The sequence below is a fragment of the Coregonus lavaretus genome (assembly GCF_964263955.1).
Source record: "Coregonus lavaretus genome assembly, chromosome: 14".
NCBI lineage: Eukaryota > Metazoa > Chordata > Actinopteri > Salmoniformes > Salmonidae > Coregonus > Coregonus lavaretus.
In genome coordinates, this window is record NC_140001.1 from 16526483 (window position 1) to 16547534 (window position 21052).

Genomic DNA, 21052 nt, shown 5'->3' on the forward strand with positions numbered 1-21052 from the left:
TGGATGTGTGACGTGAAGTGTGTATGATTTGTGTGGGGTGTTTTCTCTTCCTTTCACCTTCTTATGCTCAACTGTCGTGGGAGTGTGAGGTGTTGTCTGACCAATTTCTCGGTCCCCAGGGTAACCTCCCACCAGATTACCGCATTAGTCTCATTGACATCGGATTGGTCATCGAGTACTTGATGGGCGGCGCTTACCGATGCAACTACACCAGGAAGAGGTTTAGAACGCTGTATCATAACCTCTTTGGACCCAAACGAGTGAGTGGCGGACCAGCTTTACACTTTCCTGTTCTGCTAATGATACAGTGCCTTCAGAAAGTATTCACACCCCTATACTTTTTCCACATGTTGTTGAGTTTAAAATGGATTAAATTGAGATTGTTTTGTCACTGGCCTAGACACAATACCCCGTAATGTTAAAGTGGAATTAATTAAAATAATAAAAAATGAAAAGCTAAAATGTCTTGAGTCAATAAGTATTCAGCCCCTTTGTTATGGCAAGCCTAAATAAGTTCAGGAGAAAAATGTTGTTTACCAAGTCACATAATAAATTGCATGCACAATAATAGTTTTTAACATTATTTTTGAATGACTACCTCATTTCTGTACCCCAGGGAGGTTTTCAAATGCCTCACAAAGAAGGGTACCTATTGGTAGATGGGTAAAAAATTAAATAAAAAGCAGACATTGAATATCCCTTTGAGCATGGTGAAGTTATTAATTACATTATGGATGGTGTATTAATACACCCAGTCATTACAAAGATACAGGCATCTTTCCTAACTCAGTTGCCGAAGAGGAAGGAAACCGCTCAGCGATTTCACCATGAGGCCAATGGTGACTTTAAAACAGTTACAGAGTTTAATAACTGTGATAGGAGAAAACTGAGGATGGATCAATAACATTGTAGTTACCCCACAATACTAACATAATTGACATAGTGAAAAGAAGGAAGCCTGTACAGAATAAAAATATTCCAAAACATGCATCCTGTTTGCAAAAAGGCATTAAAGTAAAACTGCAAAAAATATAATCAAATTGTATTTGTCACATGCTTCGTAGACATCAGGTGTAGACTAACAGTGAAATGCTTACTTACAAGTCAATTTCCAACAATGCAGTTAAAGATAAGATAAAAAAATTAAAATAGAAATATTAACACGAGGAATAAATAAACACTGTATGACGAATAAGAATAACAAGTAAAAATAACATGGCTATATACAGGGAGTACCAGTACCAAGTCTGTGTGCAGGGGTACGAGGTAATTGAGGTAGCTATGTACTGTACATACAGCATAGGTAGGGGTAAAGTAACTAGGCAACACGACAGATAATAGACAGTAGCAGCAGCTTATGTGGCGAGTGTGTGTGTGTGTGTGTGTGTGTGTGTGTGCTTTCCTAAAGGAAAACCTGGTTCAGTCTGCTTTCCAACAGACACTGGGAGACAAATTCACCTTTCAGCAGGACAATAACCAAAAACACAATGCCAAATATACACTGGAGTTGCTTACCAAGATGACACTGAATACTCCTGAATGGCCTAGTTACAGTTTTGACTTAAATCGGCTTGAAAATCTATGGCAATACATGAAAATGGCTGTCTAGCAATGATAGACAACCAACTTGACAGAGCTTGAAGAATTAAAAAAATAATAATGTGCAAATATTGTACAAACCAGGTGTGCAAAGCTCTTAGAGACTTACCCAGAAAGACTCATATTGCTGCCAAAGGTGATTCCAACATGTATTGACTCAGGGGGTCAATACATATCTAATCAAAATATATTAGTGTTTTATTTTTCATATTATTATATTTTTTACAAATGTTAGAATTGTTCTTCCACTTTGACATTACAGAGTATTTTGTGTAGATCATTGACAAAAAATGACAATTAAATCCATTTTAATCCACTTTGAAATGTAACAAAAATGTGGAAAAAGTAAATGGGTGTAAATACTTTCTGAAGGCACTGTATGTGCATGTGTCTCAATGACTGTGTATATATGAATGGACAAAGCCATCGATCACGTGACACCATTCATTCCTATGTGAAGCCTCAATAGCGCATTGAGACAAATTAAGTCGGTTAAGATAGCATTTGAGCTACTCCAGGAAGTGACGTTGCAGACTAGCTCAGTGCCCCCTCTCATTGATTAACTCAAGGTGCCATTAGCAACTAAATTATCCTTATCACGTCTTCTGTATGCGATTGTAAAATAACCGGTTAAAGGACATACATCTGGTGTATTAGAAGCAATTATTGGCATCATGATTGTCTTAAAAACATTTATTTACACTAAGTTTGACCACGAAGATTTAAAATTTTCCATTCACTATAATGAGGGATCCTATTTTCTGCTAACAATGTCTGCAGTATCGCGGTCGGCCTTGAACTTCCGTGGCTTCAATGAGTGGGGGTAGTTGTTGTCCCCGATGTCAACATGTCTTCTTGTCCCTGTGGCTCAATTAAATCAAACCTGCATTGCGGTATTTATGCTGTAGCTCTTTTTCCCATGTTCAAATAAACTAACTGACTGGTCTTAGGTGCTATATACAAACCTACAACTACTAACCTGGTAGACTCACCTCAGGTATGCTTTCAGTGTTCAGAATAAGAAGAGAAGCATGTGTCCATGTGGGATGACGTTTGTAAAGAAATACACTGCGTTGATATTGCTATGGCAGGTTTAATAGAATTCCAGCCCATGTGTCTGTATCTTTGTGTATGTATGATGGATATGAGGCTGAACTGAATGTTTGTGTGTGTGAGCTGTGAGGGTATGAGACACAACATGTGGGATTAGGTTTTGACTGATGGTAGTGGGTTGTGTGGCGCTTTTTGTCAGTTAATTCAGAGGTGATGAGATGGTTTGTCATCTGTTCAGACTAAACAGTAAAAGAAGATGCTGCTGTGCTGACAGATGCTCTGTAGGAACAGTAACACAAACTGACTAGCCAAATGAAAGCCAACCCAATCCTCACTTTTGGAGTGATGTAAATGTGGTACTTACGTAACCTTTTTTTTGTGTGATCAAGGGTTCTGTAAATTAATATGAATAAAAATGCAGTCCCTCTGAATGCAGGATGTACATGCATGTCACTCTAACTCAAATCTGCGATAGGGATACGGCCTAATTTTCTCTCACACACTAGTAATAGAAAGCAGTGCTAAACTGCACTGCATTATACTGTTAGGAACAACGGCTGTGAGATAGAATGGAGAGATTTAATTGTTGATTGTGCGGTTTCAAGGCCTCCTTCAAGACAAGGCTCCTTAAAGAACAGTGAAACAGTGCACTATAGAAGGTCTATTGTGTAGAGCAGGGCTCTCCAAACCTGTTCCTGGAGAGCTACCGTCCTATAGGTTTTCGCTCCAACCCTAATCTAGCGCACCTGATTCACATAATTAGCTGGTTGATAAGCTGAATCAGGTCAGTTAAAACTGGGGTTAGAGTGAAAATGTACAGGAGGGTAGCTCTCCAGGAACAGGGTTGGATAGACCTGGCGTAGAGCAATGTCTATTCCAGCATAGCGTGTGTGTGTGTGTGTGTGTGTGTGTGTGTGTGTGAGTGTGAGTGTGAGTGTGTGTGTGTGCGATAGAGTAAAAAGAGATGGCAAAAGTGAAGGATAGGAAAAGAGAGACAGAGAATGCAAGAAGAAGAGGTAGACATTAACTTATCTTGGATCTGTTTTAAAATGATTTGGGCACACTGACAGTCTCATGTTAGATGAAACAGCAGTGTGAAAACTGGCACGTATACAAACATAGTGGTAGGAACACAGCCCTGAAATAGATGCAGATATCAACATCCCCACAGGAGGCCTGAGTTATTTTACCAGCAGTTGGAGAAGTAGATCACATGATGGCTCATGAATGCATAATTCATACACAGCCTGCTTTAATATGCCTTAGAGTGCCAGCCGCTGCATAGAACTCCACTTAGCCAGCCTCGCCCTCACACACACAAACACACACAGATGAAAGAGAGCAGGTTACAGTAACAGGTTACTACACTGAACAAAAATATAAATACAACATGTAAAGTGTTCGTCCCATGTTTCATGAGCTGAAATAAAAAATCTAAAAAATGTACGCACAAAAAGCTTATTTCTCTTTGTTTACATCCCTGTTAGTGAGCATTTCTCCTTTGCCAAGATCATCCATCCACCTGACAGGTGTGGCATATCAAGAAGCTGATTAAACAGCACGATCATTACACCATCATTAAGTTTGCCGATGATACAACGGCGGTAGGCCTGATCACCGACAACGAGAGACAGCCTATAGGGAGGAGGTCAGAGACCTGGCAGTGTGGTGCCAGGACAACAACCTCTCCCTCAACGTGATCAAGACAAAGGAGCTGATCGTGGACTACAGGAAAAGGACGGCCGAGCACGCCCCCATTCTCATCGACGGGGCTGTAGTGGAGCAGGTTGAGAGCTTCAAGTTCCTTGGTGTCCACATCACCAAAAAACTATCATGGTCCAAACACACCAAGACAGTTGTGAAGAGGGCACGACAACGCCTATTCCCCCTCAGGAGACTGAAAAGATTTGCATCGGTCCTCAGATCCTCAAAAAGTTATACAGGTGCACCATCGAAAGCATCCTGACTGGTTGCATCACCGTCTGGTATGGCAACTGCTCGGCCTCCAACACAAGGAGCTACAGAGGATAGTGCGTACGGCCCAGTACATCACTGGGTCCAAGCTTCCTGCCATCCAGGACCTCTATACCAGGCAGTGTCAGAGGAAGGCCCTAAAAATTGCCAAAGACTCCAGCCACCCTAGTCATAGACTGTTCTCTCTGCTACCGTACGGCAAGCGGTACCGGAGCGCCAAGTCTAGGTCCAAAAGGCTTCTTAACAGCTTCTACCCCCAAGCCATAAGACTGCTGAACAGCTAATCAAATGGCTACCCAGACTATTTGCATTTTTCTTTTTACGCTGCTGCTACTCGCTGTTTATTATCTATTGCATAGTCACTTTACCCCTACCTATATTTACATATTACCTCAATTACCTTGACTAACATGTACCCCCGCACATTGACTCGGTACCGGTACCCCCTGTATATAGCCTCGTTATTGTTATTTATTGTTTTTACTTTAGTTTATTTAGTCAAGCATTTCACTGTAAGGTCTACATGTGTTGTATTCAGCACATGTGACAAATACAATTTGATATGATTTGACAGGTGCACCTTGTGCTGGGGACAATAAAAGGCCACTTTAAAATGTGCAGTTTAGTCATACAACACCATTCTACAGATGTCTCATGTTTTGAGGGAGAGTGCAATTGGCATGCTGACTGCAAGAATGTCCACCAGAGCTGTTGCCAGAGAATTTAATGTTAATTTCTCTACCATAAGCTGCTTCCAACGTTGTTTTATAGAATTACGCAGTACGTCCAACCAGCCTCACAACCACAGACCACGTGTAACTACGCCAGCTCAGTACCTCCACATCCAGCTTCTTCACCTGCGGGATCGTCTGAGGGTGGGGTGGGGTGTGCTGCTGTGGAGTATTTCTGTCTGTAATAAAGCCCTTTTGCGGGGAAAAACTCCTTCTGATTTGCATAGCCCCAGTGGGTGGGCCTGGCTCCCCAGTGGGTGGGCCTGGCTGCCAAGTGGGTGGGCCTATGCCATCCAAGGCTCACCCATGGCTGCACCCATTTTTACATTTTAGTAGACGTTAGGGTTAAGTGCCTTGCTCAAGGGCACATCGACAGATATTTCACCTAGTCGGCTCGATGATTCGTTCCAGTGACCTTTCGGTTATTGGGCCAATGCTCTTAACCGCTAGGCTACCTGCCACCCCTGCCCATTCATGTGAAATCCATAGATTAGGGCCTAATGAATTTATTCCAATTGACTGATTTCATTATATGAACTATAACTCAGTAAAATCTTTGAAATTGCTGCATGTTGCGTTTATATTTTTGTTAGGTATATCTAAAGACAACTGTTGATCTAGAACAGGTTAATGTTTATCAAGAACAGGTTAGTGTCTGGTCTAGAACAGGTTACTGTCTGGTCTAGAACAGGTTACTGTCTGGTCTAGAACAGGTTACTGTTGGTCTAGAACAGGTTACTGTTGGTCTAGAACAGGTTACTGTCTGGTCTAGAACAGGTTACTGTCTGGTCTAGAACAGGTTACTGTTGGTCTAGAACAGATTACTGCTGGTCTAGAACAGGTTACTGTTGATCTAGAACAGGTTACTGCTGGTCTAGAACAGGTTACTGTTGGTCTAGAAAAGGTTACTGTCTGGTCTAGAACAGGTTACTGTTGGTCTAGAACAGGTTACTGTTGGTCTAGAACAGGTATCTGTTGGTCTAGAACATGTTACTGTCTGGTCTATAACAAGTTACTGCTGGTCTAGAACAGGTTACTGTTGGTCTACAACAGGTTACTGCTGGTCTAGAACAGGTTACTGTCTGGTCTAGAACAGGTTACTGCTGGTCTAGAACAGGTTACTGTTGGTCTAGAAAAGGTTACTGTCTGGTCTAGAACAGGTTACTGTTGGTCTAGAACAGGTTACTGTCTGGTCTAGAACAGGTAACTGTTGGTCTAGAACATGTTACTGTCTGGTCTAGAACAAGTTACTGTCTGGTCTAGAACAGGTTACTGTTGGTCTACAACAGGTTACTGTCTGGTCTAGAACAGGTTACTGTCTGGTCTAGAACAGGTTACTGTTGGTCTAGAACAGGTTACTGTTGGTCTAGAACAGGTTACTGTTGGTCTAGAACAGGTTACTGTTGATCTGGAACAGGTTACTGTTGGTCTAGAACAGGTTACTGTCTGGTCTAGAACAGGTTACTGTCTGGTCTAGAACAGGTTACTGTTATCTAGAACAGGTTACTGTTGGTCTAGAACAGGTTACTGTCTGGTCTAGAACAGGTTACTGTTGGTCTACAACAGGTTACTGTCTGGTCTAGAACAGGTTACTGTTGGTCTAGAACAGGTTACTGTCTGGTCTAGAACAGGTTACTGTCTGGTCTAGAACAGGTTACTGTTTGTGTAGAACAGGTTACTGCTGGTCTAGAACAGGTTACTGTCTGGTCTAGAACAGGTTACTGTTGGTCTAGAACAGGTTACTGTTGGTCTAGAACAGGTTACTGTTGATCTAGAACAGGTTACTGTTGGTCTAGAACAGGTTACTGTCTGGTCTAGAACAGGTTACTGTTGGTCTACAACAGGTTACTGTCTGGTCTAGAACAGGTTACTGTTGGTCTAGAACAGGTTACTGTCTGGTCTAGAACAGGTTACTGTCTGGTCTAGAACAGGTTACTGTCTGGTCTAGAACAGGTTACTGTTTGTCTAGAACAGGTTACTGCTGGTCTAGAACAGGTTACTGTCTGGTCTAGAACAGGTTACTGTTGGTCTAGAACAGGTTACTGTTGGTCTAGAACAGGTTACTGTTGATCTAGAACAGGTTACTGTCTGGTCTAGAACAGGTTACTGTTGGTCTAGAACAGGTTACTGTTGGTCTAGAACAGGTTACTGTTGGTCTAGAACAGGTTACTGCTGGTCTAGAACAGGTTACTGTCTGGTCTAGAACAGGTTACTGTCTGGTCTAAAACAGGTTACTGTCTGGTCTAGAACAGGTTACTGTCTGGTCTAGAACAGGTTACTGTCTGGTCTAGAACAGGTTACTGTCTGGTCTAGAACAGGTTACTGTTGGTCTAGAACAGGTTACTGTCTGGTCTAGAACAGGTTACTGTCTGGTCTAGAACAGGTTACTGTTTGTCTAGAACAGGTTACTGCTGGTCTAGAACAGGTTACTGTCTGGTCTAGAACAGGTTACTGTTGGTCTAGAACAGGTTACTGTTGGTCTGGAACAGGTTACTGTCTGGTCTAGAACAGGTTACTGTCTGGTCTAGAACAGGTTACTGTTGGTCTAGAACAGGTTACTGTCTGGTTTAGAACAGGTTCATGTCTGGTCTAGAACAGGCTACTGTCTGGTCTAGAACAGGTTACTGTCTGGTCTAGAACAGGTTACTGTTGGTCTAGAACAGGTTACTGTCTGGTCTAGAACAGGTTACTGTCTGGTCTAGAACAGGTTACTGTCTGGTCTAGAACAGGTTACTGTCTGGTCTAGAACAGGTTACTGTCTGGTCTAGAACAGGTTACTGTTGATTTTAGACCGTTTACTGTTGGTCTAGAACAGGTTACTGTTGGGCCTCCTGTAGCTCAGTTGGTAGAGCATGGTGCTTGCAACGGCAGGGTTGTGGGTTCGATTCCCACGGGGGGCCAGTATGAAAAATGTATACACTCACTTACTGTAAGTCACTCTGGATAAGAGCGTCTGCTATATGACTAGAATGTCTAAAATAGGTTACTGTCGATCGAGAACAGGTTAATGTCTGGAACAGGACAGCTGTGTTCCTTAGTTAATGCATTTATTTCTGTTTTTGAACGTCTGGCTTAGTGAGTGTGTGTACATTTGTCTGCCTGTGTCCCTTTATGTGTGTGCATATTTTAAATGTGAAACATTCCCCTTGAGGGTGTTGATTTCTCTATAACCATGTTTTTGTTACCTTTCCAGCCCAAAGCCCTGAAACTGCTGGGGATGGAGGTGAGTCCCGGTCACAGTGTGGTTATTATTCGGTTACAATTCAGCCTGGTCTCATAGACGTCTGACATAGTAAAAGTAAATCCAGGACACTCAAATTAGTATAATATGTTACGCTTGGTGTGGTTACATAAAATTAAACAAGGGTGGATGGATGGGTAGGTGTATAATGTGAATGTCTAGCAACCAAAAGGTTGCGAGTTTGAATCTCATCACAGACAATTTTAGCAACTACTGTACTAACTACTTAACCCTAAGCTTATCCCTTTAACCTAAACCTTAACCCCTAACCCTAACCACTAGCCTAGCTAATGTTAGCCACCTACCTAACGCTAGCATTAGCCACCTAGCCACCTAGCTAATGTTAGGCACAACAAATTGGAATACGTAACATATCATAGGTATTGCAAATTTGTAACATATTGTACTAATTGCAATTCATAACATCATATGAATAGTAATTCGTAACATATCATATGAAATGGATGATGGACATCCACAAATTAATACATACCATACAAAACGTAACATATCATACTCAATGGTCGGAGACAGATTTACGTTTACTATGTTACGTCCAACCAGCTCTCACAGTCTCATGTCAGAATTAGACGTTCATCCATGTTTCTCAAAAGTCACATTTCAAAGTTGTTCCAAACTTTATATTTCAAAGTGTTTAACATTAAGTTTAGGCATTAACTCAGAATTTTTAAGGTTAGGGTTAAGTTCAGGCATTAACTCCAAATTCTTAAGGTTCGACATTAACCCCAAATGGTTAAGGTAAGGGTTAAGGTTTGGGATAGGCTTAATATCAAAAACACCTTTCTATCGCTGGATTGGAACTTGCAACCATCCGCCATCCCCGTCCACAGCGCCCTAGCAAAACTAAAACCTACTTGAAGGGAACAGCGCTCACTGTTGCCCCTAGTGAATGGTTTCCATGTCATCTCCCAACGTCCTCAGATATGGATGAACGTTGAATACTGACTTGTATCACGGGTGACCTGACAAGTTACATCTAGGTTGTTCAGTTTGGTGTTTTCCCCTGGTTACAATAACAGAATGCCCCAATATGACATTGTGTCTGTGTACAGGGTTTATGGCAATGTAAATACTTTGTGTGACTTATGTTATTATATCTTATACAGCATTCTGATACCCTGCATGTTTGTGTGTCTGTCAGTGAAGCAGTCATTACCATGGTGATACCATTACCATGGAGATATCTAAGCTGAAGTCTCTAGTCGATGGGGATACTTAAGGCAGTCTGTGAACAAATCAAACTTGAAGATATTATTCAGTCTAATCTAATCTTCCTCATTTTCACACACTTTAGCTGAGATCAGTTAAAATCACTCCTTTATCCATAAATTGAATATTAATTAATCTTAACTCAGCTTAAGTCTCACTGTTTAGATATTTGTTTGATGAGATATGAAAGTAGTAGGGAAATATCTGAATAAATATTGGAATAAATGTCATAATATCCTAAGCAGACAGACATAAAACATCAAGGCCTTTCCTCAGTTCTCAATTCTCAGTACTTTCCACTTTCACTCTGACATGAGTGTAAACCAATAGGCCTTTATCAATACATGGCCATGGTACTGCATCCATATCGCCAAGACCATAGCCAATGTGAATGATATTACTTGATCACAGTCTCTCTTAATGTCTGCCTGTCTCCCTCAATGGGCCAAGGCTGAGCATCACATTCAAAAACCAATTCATCAATTTCTCTGCTCTTGTCCTGTGTGCCCTGCGTAAGGATGACATGCCGATCCGGAGGGGTCGTCAGAAGACTACACGCAAGCGGGAGGAGGAGGTGGACATTGACCTGGATGACCCTGAGATCAACCACTTCCACTTCCCCTTCCATGAGTTGATGGTGTGGGCTGTGCTGATGAAGAGACAGAAGATGGCGCTGTTCTTCTGGCAGCATGGGGAGGAGGCCATGGCTAAAGCCCTGGTGGCCTGTAAGCTGTGTAAGGCCATGGCCCACGAGGCCTCCGAGAACGACATGGTAGACGACATCTCACAGGAGCTCAACCATAACTCCAGGTACTATAGACCACATAGAGTTGAAAACAAACACAGAGACACACACAGAGTCAGACAAGCAATCACAAACACGTAAGCATTTGTAGAGTTTGCCACACATGTACATACCCACAACTGAACGCGCGCACACACCTTCTCAGCTAACCAAGCGGTCAGAGTATTTTTTCTGGTCTGAGCACCACTTATTTCATGGAAAGTTTTCTTCTGAATGATTAATGTGGAGTTGAGCTGGGAGTCTGGACTGGAGCGGCATCCATACTCCTCCTCTCAGCCTGACCTGCTTTAGATAACACACACATCTCATAGGACCGCCATACATATATAGAGCTAATGATAACACACATAGGGTACTCTAGCAAATGACGTACATGTAGTTTAATTAATGGTATGTGTGTGGGATGAACCTTCGTGTTTGTTATTTGTGTGTTCTTGCTCATTTAAAAAGACTGTTATGAAAATGTTGGATGTTGATCAGAGGGAAGAACTCCCGGGTGCCACACACAAACACACACACACACACACACACACACACACACACACACACACACACACACACACACACACACTGCCATTCTCTTCAAAGCTCTGACTCTTCTCTTTCTGTCAAGTGCAGACCATATTGGTGTGTTTGTTCCTCAGAGAGTTTGACCAGCTTGCTGTTGAAGTCTTATCCTAATCCTTTGACTAGTGTTTGTGTACATCATGTGTGTGTGTGTGTGTGTGTGTGTGTGTGTGTGTTTGTGTGTGCGTGCGTAGCAGTGCATTTATCTGTACGTTATGCTGATATGTCCGACTGCAATGTAGCCTAGTCCATCTCAAGCATTCACTGTGTGACATCCTATATGTGTGTTTCAGTGAGTTTGGCCAGCTAGCTGTGGAGCTGCTGGACCAGTCTTACAAGCAGGACGAGCAGATGGCCATGAAGCTGCTAACCTATGAGCTGAAGAACTGGAGTAACGCCACCTGCCTGCAGCTGGCTGTGGCCGCCAAGCACCGCGACTTCATCGCCCACACCTGCAGCCAGATGCTGCTCACCGACATGTGGATGGGACGCCTGCGCATGCGCAAGAACTCTGGGCTAAAGGTCAGAGGGTCAGGGGTCACACAGTCCATTGGGTTTCAGAGGTAGACCAGCTGACAGACAGACAGACAGACAGACAGACAGACAGACAGACAGAGAGAGAGAGAGAGAGAGAGAGACAGACAGACAGACAGACAGACAGACAGACAGACAGACAGACAGGCGGACAGACGGACAGACGGACAGACGGACAGACGGACAGACAGATGGACGGAGAGAGACAGACAGAGATAGACAGACGGAGAGAGAGAGCGACAAAGAGACAGAAAGACAGACAGATGGAGACAGATAGAGAGGTGAAAGTGTATACTGAAATAGCTGTTGCAATTACCCCGCTTGGCCTGCTGGGAATAATGGCTAATGATATCCCATATTTGAGCTGTCGCTTGACCATTCCTAACACTTTTAATGTTGATTTACGACAACGCACCTTTAAATACACTGTAAAGGCTTGTGCTATTATTCAGCCCAGCCAAGTAGGTTAGCCAGTGAGTTGGTTATGGTTTGATAGCATACAGCTGCTTAGATCATGAAAGGACACATTCATTTATTATTATGAGTAGCTGTGCTTGGGGACCGCTGGGTGGTTGTGTAGTGTAAGGAGGATGAATCCAGGTGCAGTATAGAACTGGTTGGGAAACAGATTCAATGGAGCAGAAACCAAAGGTATAACAAACAGGCTGATATACACTGAGGAGTAGATCACACAGCAAATAGCACTACACACTCATCATGACCCATAAAGCCCCACCACACACATGCCTTCCTGTCTGGGTTGTATTCACCAGGCACCAAATGGAGGAAAACGGACTGAAACAGGAAGGCACTACTAAAACTTGTCCAATGAGAAACACTTGTTTTCGTACTTTAGTTGCAAAACGTTTTTCTACGGTGTGCATTAATGAATAAGACTGGCCTGCTGCCACAGGCCTGAAGAAGAAAGTCAGTTAGTGAGTGGTGAGAAGATGGATTGGGTCCTTATCCACTTAAGCAACTTCCTTATACAGCTTCCTTGACACTACGTGTCCTTTCCTTCACTCATCTGAAACATTTTAAAGTTTTACATTTTAGTCATTTATCCGCGCTCTTATGCAGAGCGACTTAGAGTTAGTGCATTCATCTTAAGGTAGTTAAGAGAGACATCCGCATATCACAGTCATAGTAAGAAATGTTTTGGGAATCAAGGTGCTCACCCAGGTCTAAGTCATTGACGGGGCTGTTGTGGAGCGGGTCCAGAGCTTCAAGTTCCTTAGCGTCTACATCACTAAGGACCTAACATGGTCCACACACACCTGCACAGTTGTGAAGAGGGCATGGCACCGCCTCTTCCCCCTCAGGAGGCTGAAAAGATTTGGCATGGGCCCTCAGATCCTCAAAAAGTTATACAGCTGCAACATCGAGAGCATCTTGACTGGCTGCATCACTGCTTGGTATGGCAAATCCACCGCCCTTGACCGCAAAGCACTATAGAGGGTGATGCGGACAGCCCAGTACATCACTGGGGCCGAGCTCCCTGCCATCTAGGACCTCTATACCAGGCGGTGCCAGAGGAAGGCCCGAAAAATTGCCAAAGACTCCAGCCACCCTAGTCATAGACTGTTCACTCTGCTACCGTCCGGCAAACGGTACCGGAGTATCGGCTCTCGGACCAACAGGCTCCGAGACAGCTTACCCCCAAGCCATAAGACTGCTAAATAGCCAGACTGCTAAATAGCCAATTAATGGTACCCAAACTATCTGCACTGATCCTACGCACACTCACTAGACTGTATATACACACCATATAAACACTCACTCACACACACTACATTGACACTCCCACACAAAACCCACACACATTCACATACACTACATACGCACACACACACAACACACACATGCAGACGACATAACATAAACATACATACATGTACATTACACACACACACAAGCTCACACACACACACACTTTTACACTCATCATTTGCTGATGCTACTCTGTTCTTTATTTTACTCTTATTATTATCTATCCTGTTGCCTAGTCACTTTACCCTGCCTTCTTGTACATACAGTTGAAGTCGGAAAGTTACATACACTTAGGTTGGAGTCATTAAAACTCGTTTTTCAACCACTCCACAAATGTCTTGTTAACAAACTATAGTTTTGGCAAGTCGGTTAGGACATCTTTATTTTATTTTATTATTTATTTAACCTTTATTTAACCAGGTAAGCTAGTTGAGAACAAGTTCTCATTTACAACTGCGACCTGGCCAAGATAAAGCAAAGCAGTGCGATAAAAACAACAACACAGAGTTACATATGGGGTAAAACAAAACATTAAGTCAAAAAATACAACAGAAGATATATATACAGTGTGTGCAAATGTAGCAAGTTATGGAGGTAAGGCAATAAATAGGCCATAGTGCAAAATATTTACAATTAGTATTAACACTGGAATGATAGATGTGCAAGAGATGATGTGCAAATAGAGATACTGGGGTGCAAATGAGCAAAATTAATAACAATATGGGGATGAGGTAGTTGGGTGGGCTAATTTCAGATGGGCTGTGTACAGGTGCAGTGATCGGTAAGGTGCTCTGACAACTGATGCTTAAAGTTAGTGAGGGAGATAAGAGTCTCCAGCTTCAGAGATTTTTGCAGTTCGTTCCAGTCATTGGCAGCAGAGAACTGGAAGGAATGGCGGCCAAAAGAGGTGTTGGCTTTGGGGATGACCAGTGAGATATACCTGCTGGAGCGCATACTACGGGTGGGTGTTGCTATGGTGACCAATGAGCTAAGATAAGGCGGGGATTTGCCTAGCAGTGATTTATAGATGGCCTGGAGCCAGTGGGTTTGGCGACGAATATGTAGTGAGGACCAGCCAACAAGAGCGTACAGGTCACAGTGGTGGGTAGTATACGGGGCTTTGGTGACAAAACGGATGGCACTGTGATGGACTACATCCAATTTGCTGAGTAGAGTGTTGGAGGCTATTTTGTAAATGACATCGCCGAAGTCAAGGATCGGTAGGACAGTCAGTTTTACGAGGGCATGTTTGGCAGCTTGAGTGAAGGAGGCTTTGTTGCGAAATAGGAAGCCGATTCTAGATTTAACTTTGGATTGGAGATGCTTAATGTGAGTCTGGAAGGAGAGTTTACAGTCTAACCAGACACCTAGGTATTTGTAGTTGTCCACATACTCTAGGTCAGAACCGTCAAGAGTAGTGATTCTAGTCGGGTGGGCGGGTGCCAGCAGCGTTCGATTGAAGAGCATGCATTTAGTTTTACTAGTGTTTTAGAGCAGTTGGAGGCTACTGAAGGAGTGTTGTATGGCATTGAAGCTCGTTTGGAGGTTTGTTAACACAGTGTCCAATGAAGGGCCAGATGTATACAAAATGGTGTCATCTGCGTAGAGGTGGATCTGAGAGTCACCAGCAGCAATAGCGACGTCATTGATATACACAGAGAAAAGAGTCGGCCCAAGAATTGAACCCTGTGGCACCCCCATCGAGACTGCCATAGGTCCAGACAACAGGCCCTCCGATTTGACACATTGAACTCTATCTGAGAAGTAGTTGGTGAACCAGGCGAGGCAGTCATTTGAGAAACCAAGGCTATTTAGTCTGCCAATAAGAATGCGGTGGTTGACAGAGTCGAAAGCCTTGGCCAGGTCGATGAAGACGGCTGCACAGTACTGTCTATTATCGATCGCGGTTATAATATTGTTTAGGACCTTGAGCGTGGCTGAGGTGCACCCATGACCAGCTCGGAAACCGGATTGCATAGCGGAGAAGGTACGGTGGGATTCGAAATGGTCGGTGATCTGTTTGTTAACTTGGCTTTCAAAAACCTTCGAAAGGCAGGGCAGGATGGATATACGTCTGTAACAGTTTGGATCTAGAGTGTCACCCCCTTTGAAGAGGGGGATGACCGCGGCAGCTTTCCAATCTCTGGGGATCTCAGACGTTACGGAAGAGAGGTTGAACAGGCTAGTAGTAGGGGTTGCGACAATTTCGGCGGCTATTTTTACAAAGAAAGGGTCCAGATTGTCTAGCCCAGATGATTTGTAGGGGTCCAGATTTTGCAGCTCTTTCAGAACATCAGCTGTCTGAATTTGTGTGAAGGAGAAGCAGGGGGGGGCATGGGCAAGTTGCAGCGGAGGGTGCAGAGCTGGTGGCCGGGGTAGTGGTAGCCAGGTGGAAAGCATGGCCAACCGTAGCAAAATGCTTGTTGAAATTCTCGATTATTATAGATTTATCGGTGGTGATAGTGTTTCCTAGCCTCAGTGCAGTGGGCAGCTGGGAGGAGGTGCTCTTATTCTCCATGGACTTTACAGTGTCCCAAAACTTTTTGGAGTTAGTGCTACAGGATGCAAATTTCTGTTTGAAAACGCTATCCTTTGCTTTCCTAACTGCTTGTGTATATTGGTTCCTAACTTCCCTGAAAAGTTGCATATCGCGGGGGCTATTCGATGCTAATGCAGTACGCCACAGGATGTTTTTGTGCTGGTCAAGGGCAGTCAAGTCTGAGGAGAACCAGGGGCTATATCTGTTCTTAGTTCTGAATTTTTTGAATGGGGCATGCTTATTTAAGATTGAGAGGAAAGCACTTTTAAAGAATAACCAGGCATCCTGTACTGACGGAATGAGATCGATATCCATCCAGGATACGTGGGCCATGTCAATTAGGAAGGCCTGCTCGCTAAAGTACCTCTGGCCTGCTGGCCCCCCTACCTCTGTGGAAGCACAGTTCCCGCTCAGCCCAGTCAAAACTGTTCGCTGCTCTGGCACCCCAATGGTGGAACAAGCTCCCTCACGATGCCAGGACAGCGGAGTCACTCACCACCTTCCGGAGACACTTGAAACCCCACCTCTTTAAGGAATACCTGGGATAGGATAAAGTAATCCTTCTACCCCCCCCCCCCTTACCCACCCCACCCCCCAAAAATTTAAGAAAATAAAATAAAACATATTGTAAAGCTGTTATCCCACTGGCTATAAGGTGAATGCACCAATTTGTAAGTCGCTCTGGATAAGAGCGTCTGCTAAATGACGTAAATGTAAATGTAAATGTAAAGTGTTAAAGGTAGCGTTTGACTGTGATGAGGGGTGGTCATTTGACCGCAGACCCGTTACGGACGCAGCCAATAAGGCTACTTTGTGCATGACACTAGTAATTTTTCCAACAATTGTTTACAGACAGATTATTTCACTTATAATTCACTGTATCACAATTCCAGTGGGTCAGAAGTTTACATACACTAAGTTGACTGTGCCTTTAAACAGCTTGGAAAATTCCAGAAAATGATGTCATGGCTTTAGAAGCTTCTGATAGGCTAATTGACATAATTTTAGGCAATTGGAGGTGTACCTGTGGATGTATTTGAAGGCCTACCTTCAAACTCAGTGCCTCTTTGCTTGACATCATGGGAAAATCAAAAGAAATCAGCCAAGACCTCAGAAAAAGAATTGTAGACCTCCACAAGTCTGGTTCATCCTTGGGAGCAATTTCCAAACGCCTGAAGGTACCACGTTCATCTGTACAAACAATAGAATGCAAGTATAAACACCATGGAACCACGCAGCTGTCATACCACTCAGGAAGGAGACGCTTTCTGTCTCCTAGAGATGAACGTACTTTGGTGCGAAAAGTGAAAATCAATCCCAGAACAACAGCAAAGGACCTTGTGAAGATGCTGGAGGAAACAGGTACAGAAGTATCTATATCCACAGTAAAACGAGTCCTATTTCGACATAACCTGAAAGGCCGCTCAGCAAGGAAGAAGCCACTGCTCCAAAACTGCCATAAAACGCCAGACTATGGTTTGCAACTGCACATGGGGACAAAGATCGTACTTTTTGGAGAAATGTCCTCTGGTCTGATGAAACAAAAATAGAACTGTTTGGCCATTATGACCATCGTTATGTTTGGAGGAAATAGGGGGTTGCTTGCAAGCCAAAGAACACCATCCCAACCGTGAGGCATGGGGGTGGCAGCATCATGCTGTGGGGGTGCTTTGCTGCAGGAGGGACTGGTGCACTTCACAAAATAGATGGCATCATGAGGAAGGAAAATTATGTGGATATATTGAAGCAACATCTCAAGACATCAGTCAGGAAGTTAAAGCTTGGTCGCAAATGGTTCTTCCAAATGGACAATGAACCCAAGCATACTTCCTAAGTTGTGGCAGAATGGTTTAAAGACAACAAAGTCAAGGTACTGGCGTAGCCATCACAAAGCCCTGACCTCAATCGTATAGAACATTTGTGGGCAGAACTGAAAAAGCGTGTGCGAGCAAGGAGGCCTACAAACCTGACTCAGTTACACCAGCTCTGTCAGGAGGAATGGGCCAAAATTCACCCAACTTATTGTGGGAAGCTTGTGGAAGGCTACTCGAAATGTTTGACCCAAGTTAAACAATTTAAAGGCAATGCTACCAAATACAAATTGAGTGTATGTAAACTTCTGACCCACTGGGAATGTGATGAAATAAATAAAAGCTGAAATAAATCATTCTCTCTACTATTATTCTGACATTTCACATTCTTAAAATAAAGTGGTGATGCTAACTGACCTAAAACGGGGACTTTTTACTAGGATTAAATGTCAGGAATTGTGAAGAACTGAGTTTAAATGTATTTGGCTAAGGTGTATGTAAACTTCCAACTTCAACTGTATCTACCTCTGGTACTGGTACTCCCTCTATATAGCTCCATTCTTGTATTACTAAACTCTGCATTGTTGGGAAGGGCTCGTAAGCAAGCATTTTACGGTAAAGTCTACACCAGTTGTATTCGGTGCATGTGACAAATAACATTTGATTTTAAACAAAATGGTGGAAAGAAGAGGGAGCCATTTATAACTTTTTTAACGATATCTCCCCCTCCATTCCCCTCCCCCAGACTATTTTCTGCCTTTTGTCTGCCTTTTCTACTACCCCTCTCTAGCTGTCTGGACTAATGCCTTTCTAATTAAACCTCAGATGAGCTCGCTCCTCTCCACTGCATTAAATATGCAAACTATCTGCACGTCAGACATATAATTATGCGATTTCAAGGTGTCGAGCTCAGAAATATGGACTTGTTGTCGTGCCACGTGACAACTGTTGAAGAAGCGTCTCTGTATGCGTTTGTGTGTATTGCCTGTGTGCATATGTTTAACTCCACACCCCTGTACAGGTGATATTGGGCCTGCTGCTGCCTCCGTCCATCCTGAGTCTGGAGTTCAAGAACAAGGATGAGATGTCGTACATGCCCCAGGACCAGGACACCTACCTGCAGGAGAAGGAGGAGGAGGAGCCTGAGAAGCCCGCCAATGAGAAGGAGGAAGAGGACATGGAGTTCACAGTAAGATCCTACTGTGAGACGCAGTACAACTCCGTGGTGAGAACACCCACCTCAGCCCCGCCTTCAGACTATACACACGCAGGCTGCGTCTCAAATGGCAGCCAATTAGTATTCCCTACTATATAGGAAATAGGGGGCCATTTCGGACGCACCCTTAGCCAGCAAATAGACCCACAGTTAACAAACACACACCATTAGTATTGTCCCTACACACCCATCCAAGCCTTGTCCCTATTCTGACCAACCGGAGGGGCAGTAAGAACAGCCCTGCCCCGCCCCCAAACCTACCTGTCATCCTGCTTCTCGTTTCCTGTCGTCTCGGCGAAGACGTGGTTGTGGAGTTGTAACGTCTCAGTCTGTTTGCCGCGCTCGGCTCCTTGTGGATGTCTCTCTCTCTCTCTCTCTCTCTCTCTGTCCCTCTTCCTTTCCACCTCTCTCGCTTTCCCTCCTCTTTTGCTCTTTCCCTTCCTCTCTTCTCTCTTTCCCTGTCTCTCCCTCTTTCTTTCACTCTCTCTGTCTTTACCCCTCTCTCTCTCTCTCTCTCTCTCTCTCTCTCTCTCTATCTCCCCCTCTCTCTCTCTCTCTCTCTCTCTCTCTCTCGCTCTCTCTCTCTCTCTCTCTCTCTCTCTCTCCCTCTCCCTCTGTTCCATTTCTCTCCTAGCTAAGGTCTTACTAGAGGTATGGTATCGTATGCGACTGCTGCCCCTCACTCTCCCCTGTGGCGCTGGCAACAGCGCATCACTCCGCATGCTGCTAAGAGAGGGTGTCTCTCATCTGATCTATGGCAGCAGCTTCAGCTGCTCAGGTTACATAACTGTGCCTGCCTGCCTATCTGCCTGGTCTATGCAGATGCACAGTCTGTGGGTGCATCCGAAATGGCCCCCTATCCCCTGTATAGTGCACTACTTTTGATCAGGGCCCATGGAGCTTTAGTCAAAAATAGTGCACTATATAGGGTGTAGGGTTCCATTTCAAACACCGCCTGACTGTCTGAACACCCTCTCTCAATGTAGAACAGGCGATTGGTGACTCGGTCCATCTACATAGACATTGCGTTACATATTGTCATCTGCATTCAGTCAGCCAGCCGGCACAAATACTCACTGGCAACAGGAGTTTATGAGAATGCTGATGAGAGTCCTTGAGACTCCCCAAAACACTCTGTCAAAGGATTACATCTGTCATGAGCTCTTCCGCTTGCCATTGTGAGCTGCTGGTTTCTGATTGTTCAAATGCAGCCCAGAACACAAACTATATGAATCAGACAGATTCATACAAATAGATACTAGGCTACAATACACCCGGGGGGGGGGGGGGGGGGGGGTATGGATTGTATTGCAAGTCAACCTCAGATGCCTCCAAAAACACACTTTAATCCCCAACTCTCCCAGTCCATATGCAGTTAAAATATGCATGTAGGTCGGCATGGCAGTGTGATTTTCACACCGCGGGGTGTCTCTCCCTTTTCCCCAGACATGCAATACAATACAATACAATACCGTTTGCTGACTCCCCAAAGGTGTGGTGTAGTTTGGGCATCCATGATTATAACCTCTGGGATTGACTCCCCCATTATGGATGGCAAACTGTGTTAGAGTCTTAGAAATGGACGTCAGACGTCTTTCTTTCTCCTAGCTGTCCTCTCTCTTATTTTCTATCTCTCTCTCGGTCTCTCTCTCTCTCTCTACTGTCCGTCACTGTCATCCGAGACTCGATCCATAAGTGTCTGCGTCATGTTTGTCATCAGCACTCAATGCCACTAACATGCCACATTCAGAATGAGTTTGCCTCTGCTTGCTGCTGCTCATGCAACTACGGTATAGGAACAGCTCTAATGCTCTTTCATGATTTCCTCCCGCTCTCCTGTATTTTTGTATCTCTCTCTCTCTCTCTCTCTCTCTCTCTCTCTCTCTCTCTCTCTCTCTCTCTCTCTCTCTCTCTCTCTCTCTCTCTCTCTCTCTCTCTCTCTCTCTCTCTCTCTCTCTCTCTCTCTCTCTCTCTCTCTCTCT

At 44.0% G+C, this 21052-nt stretch overlaps 1 protein-coding gene across 1 annotated transcript in view; it reads left to right on the forward strand.

The window, feature by feature from the left end:
- The window catches only part of LOC311141633 (transient receptor potential cation channel subfamily M member 3-like), a gene marked incomplete at both ends in the record, with an annotated part of 163498 nt that overhangs the window by 128980 nt on the left and 13466 nt on the right, over window positions 1-21052 (forward strand). Inside the window, 5 exon segments of the mRNA XM_084177024.1 lie at window positions 120-260; window positions 8551-8580; window positions 10346-10638; window positions 11494-11722; window positions 18876-19079. Of these exon segments, the coding sequence (XP_084033150.1) occupies window positions 120-260; window positions 8551-8580; window positions 10346-10638; window positions 11494-11722; window positions 18876-19079 (897 nt within the window).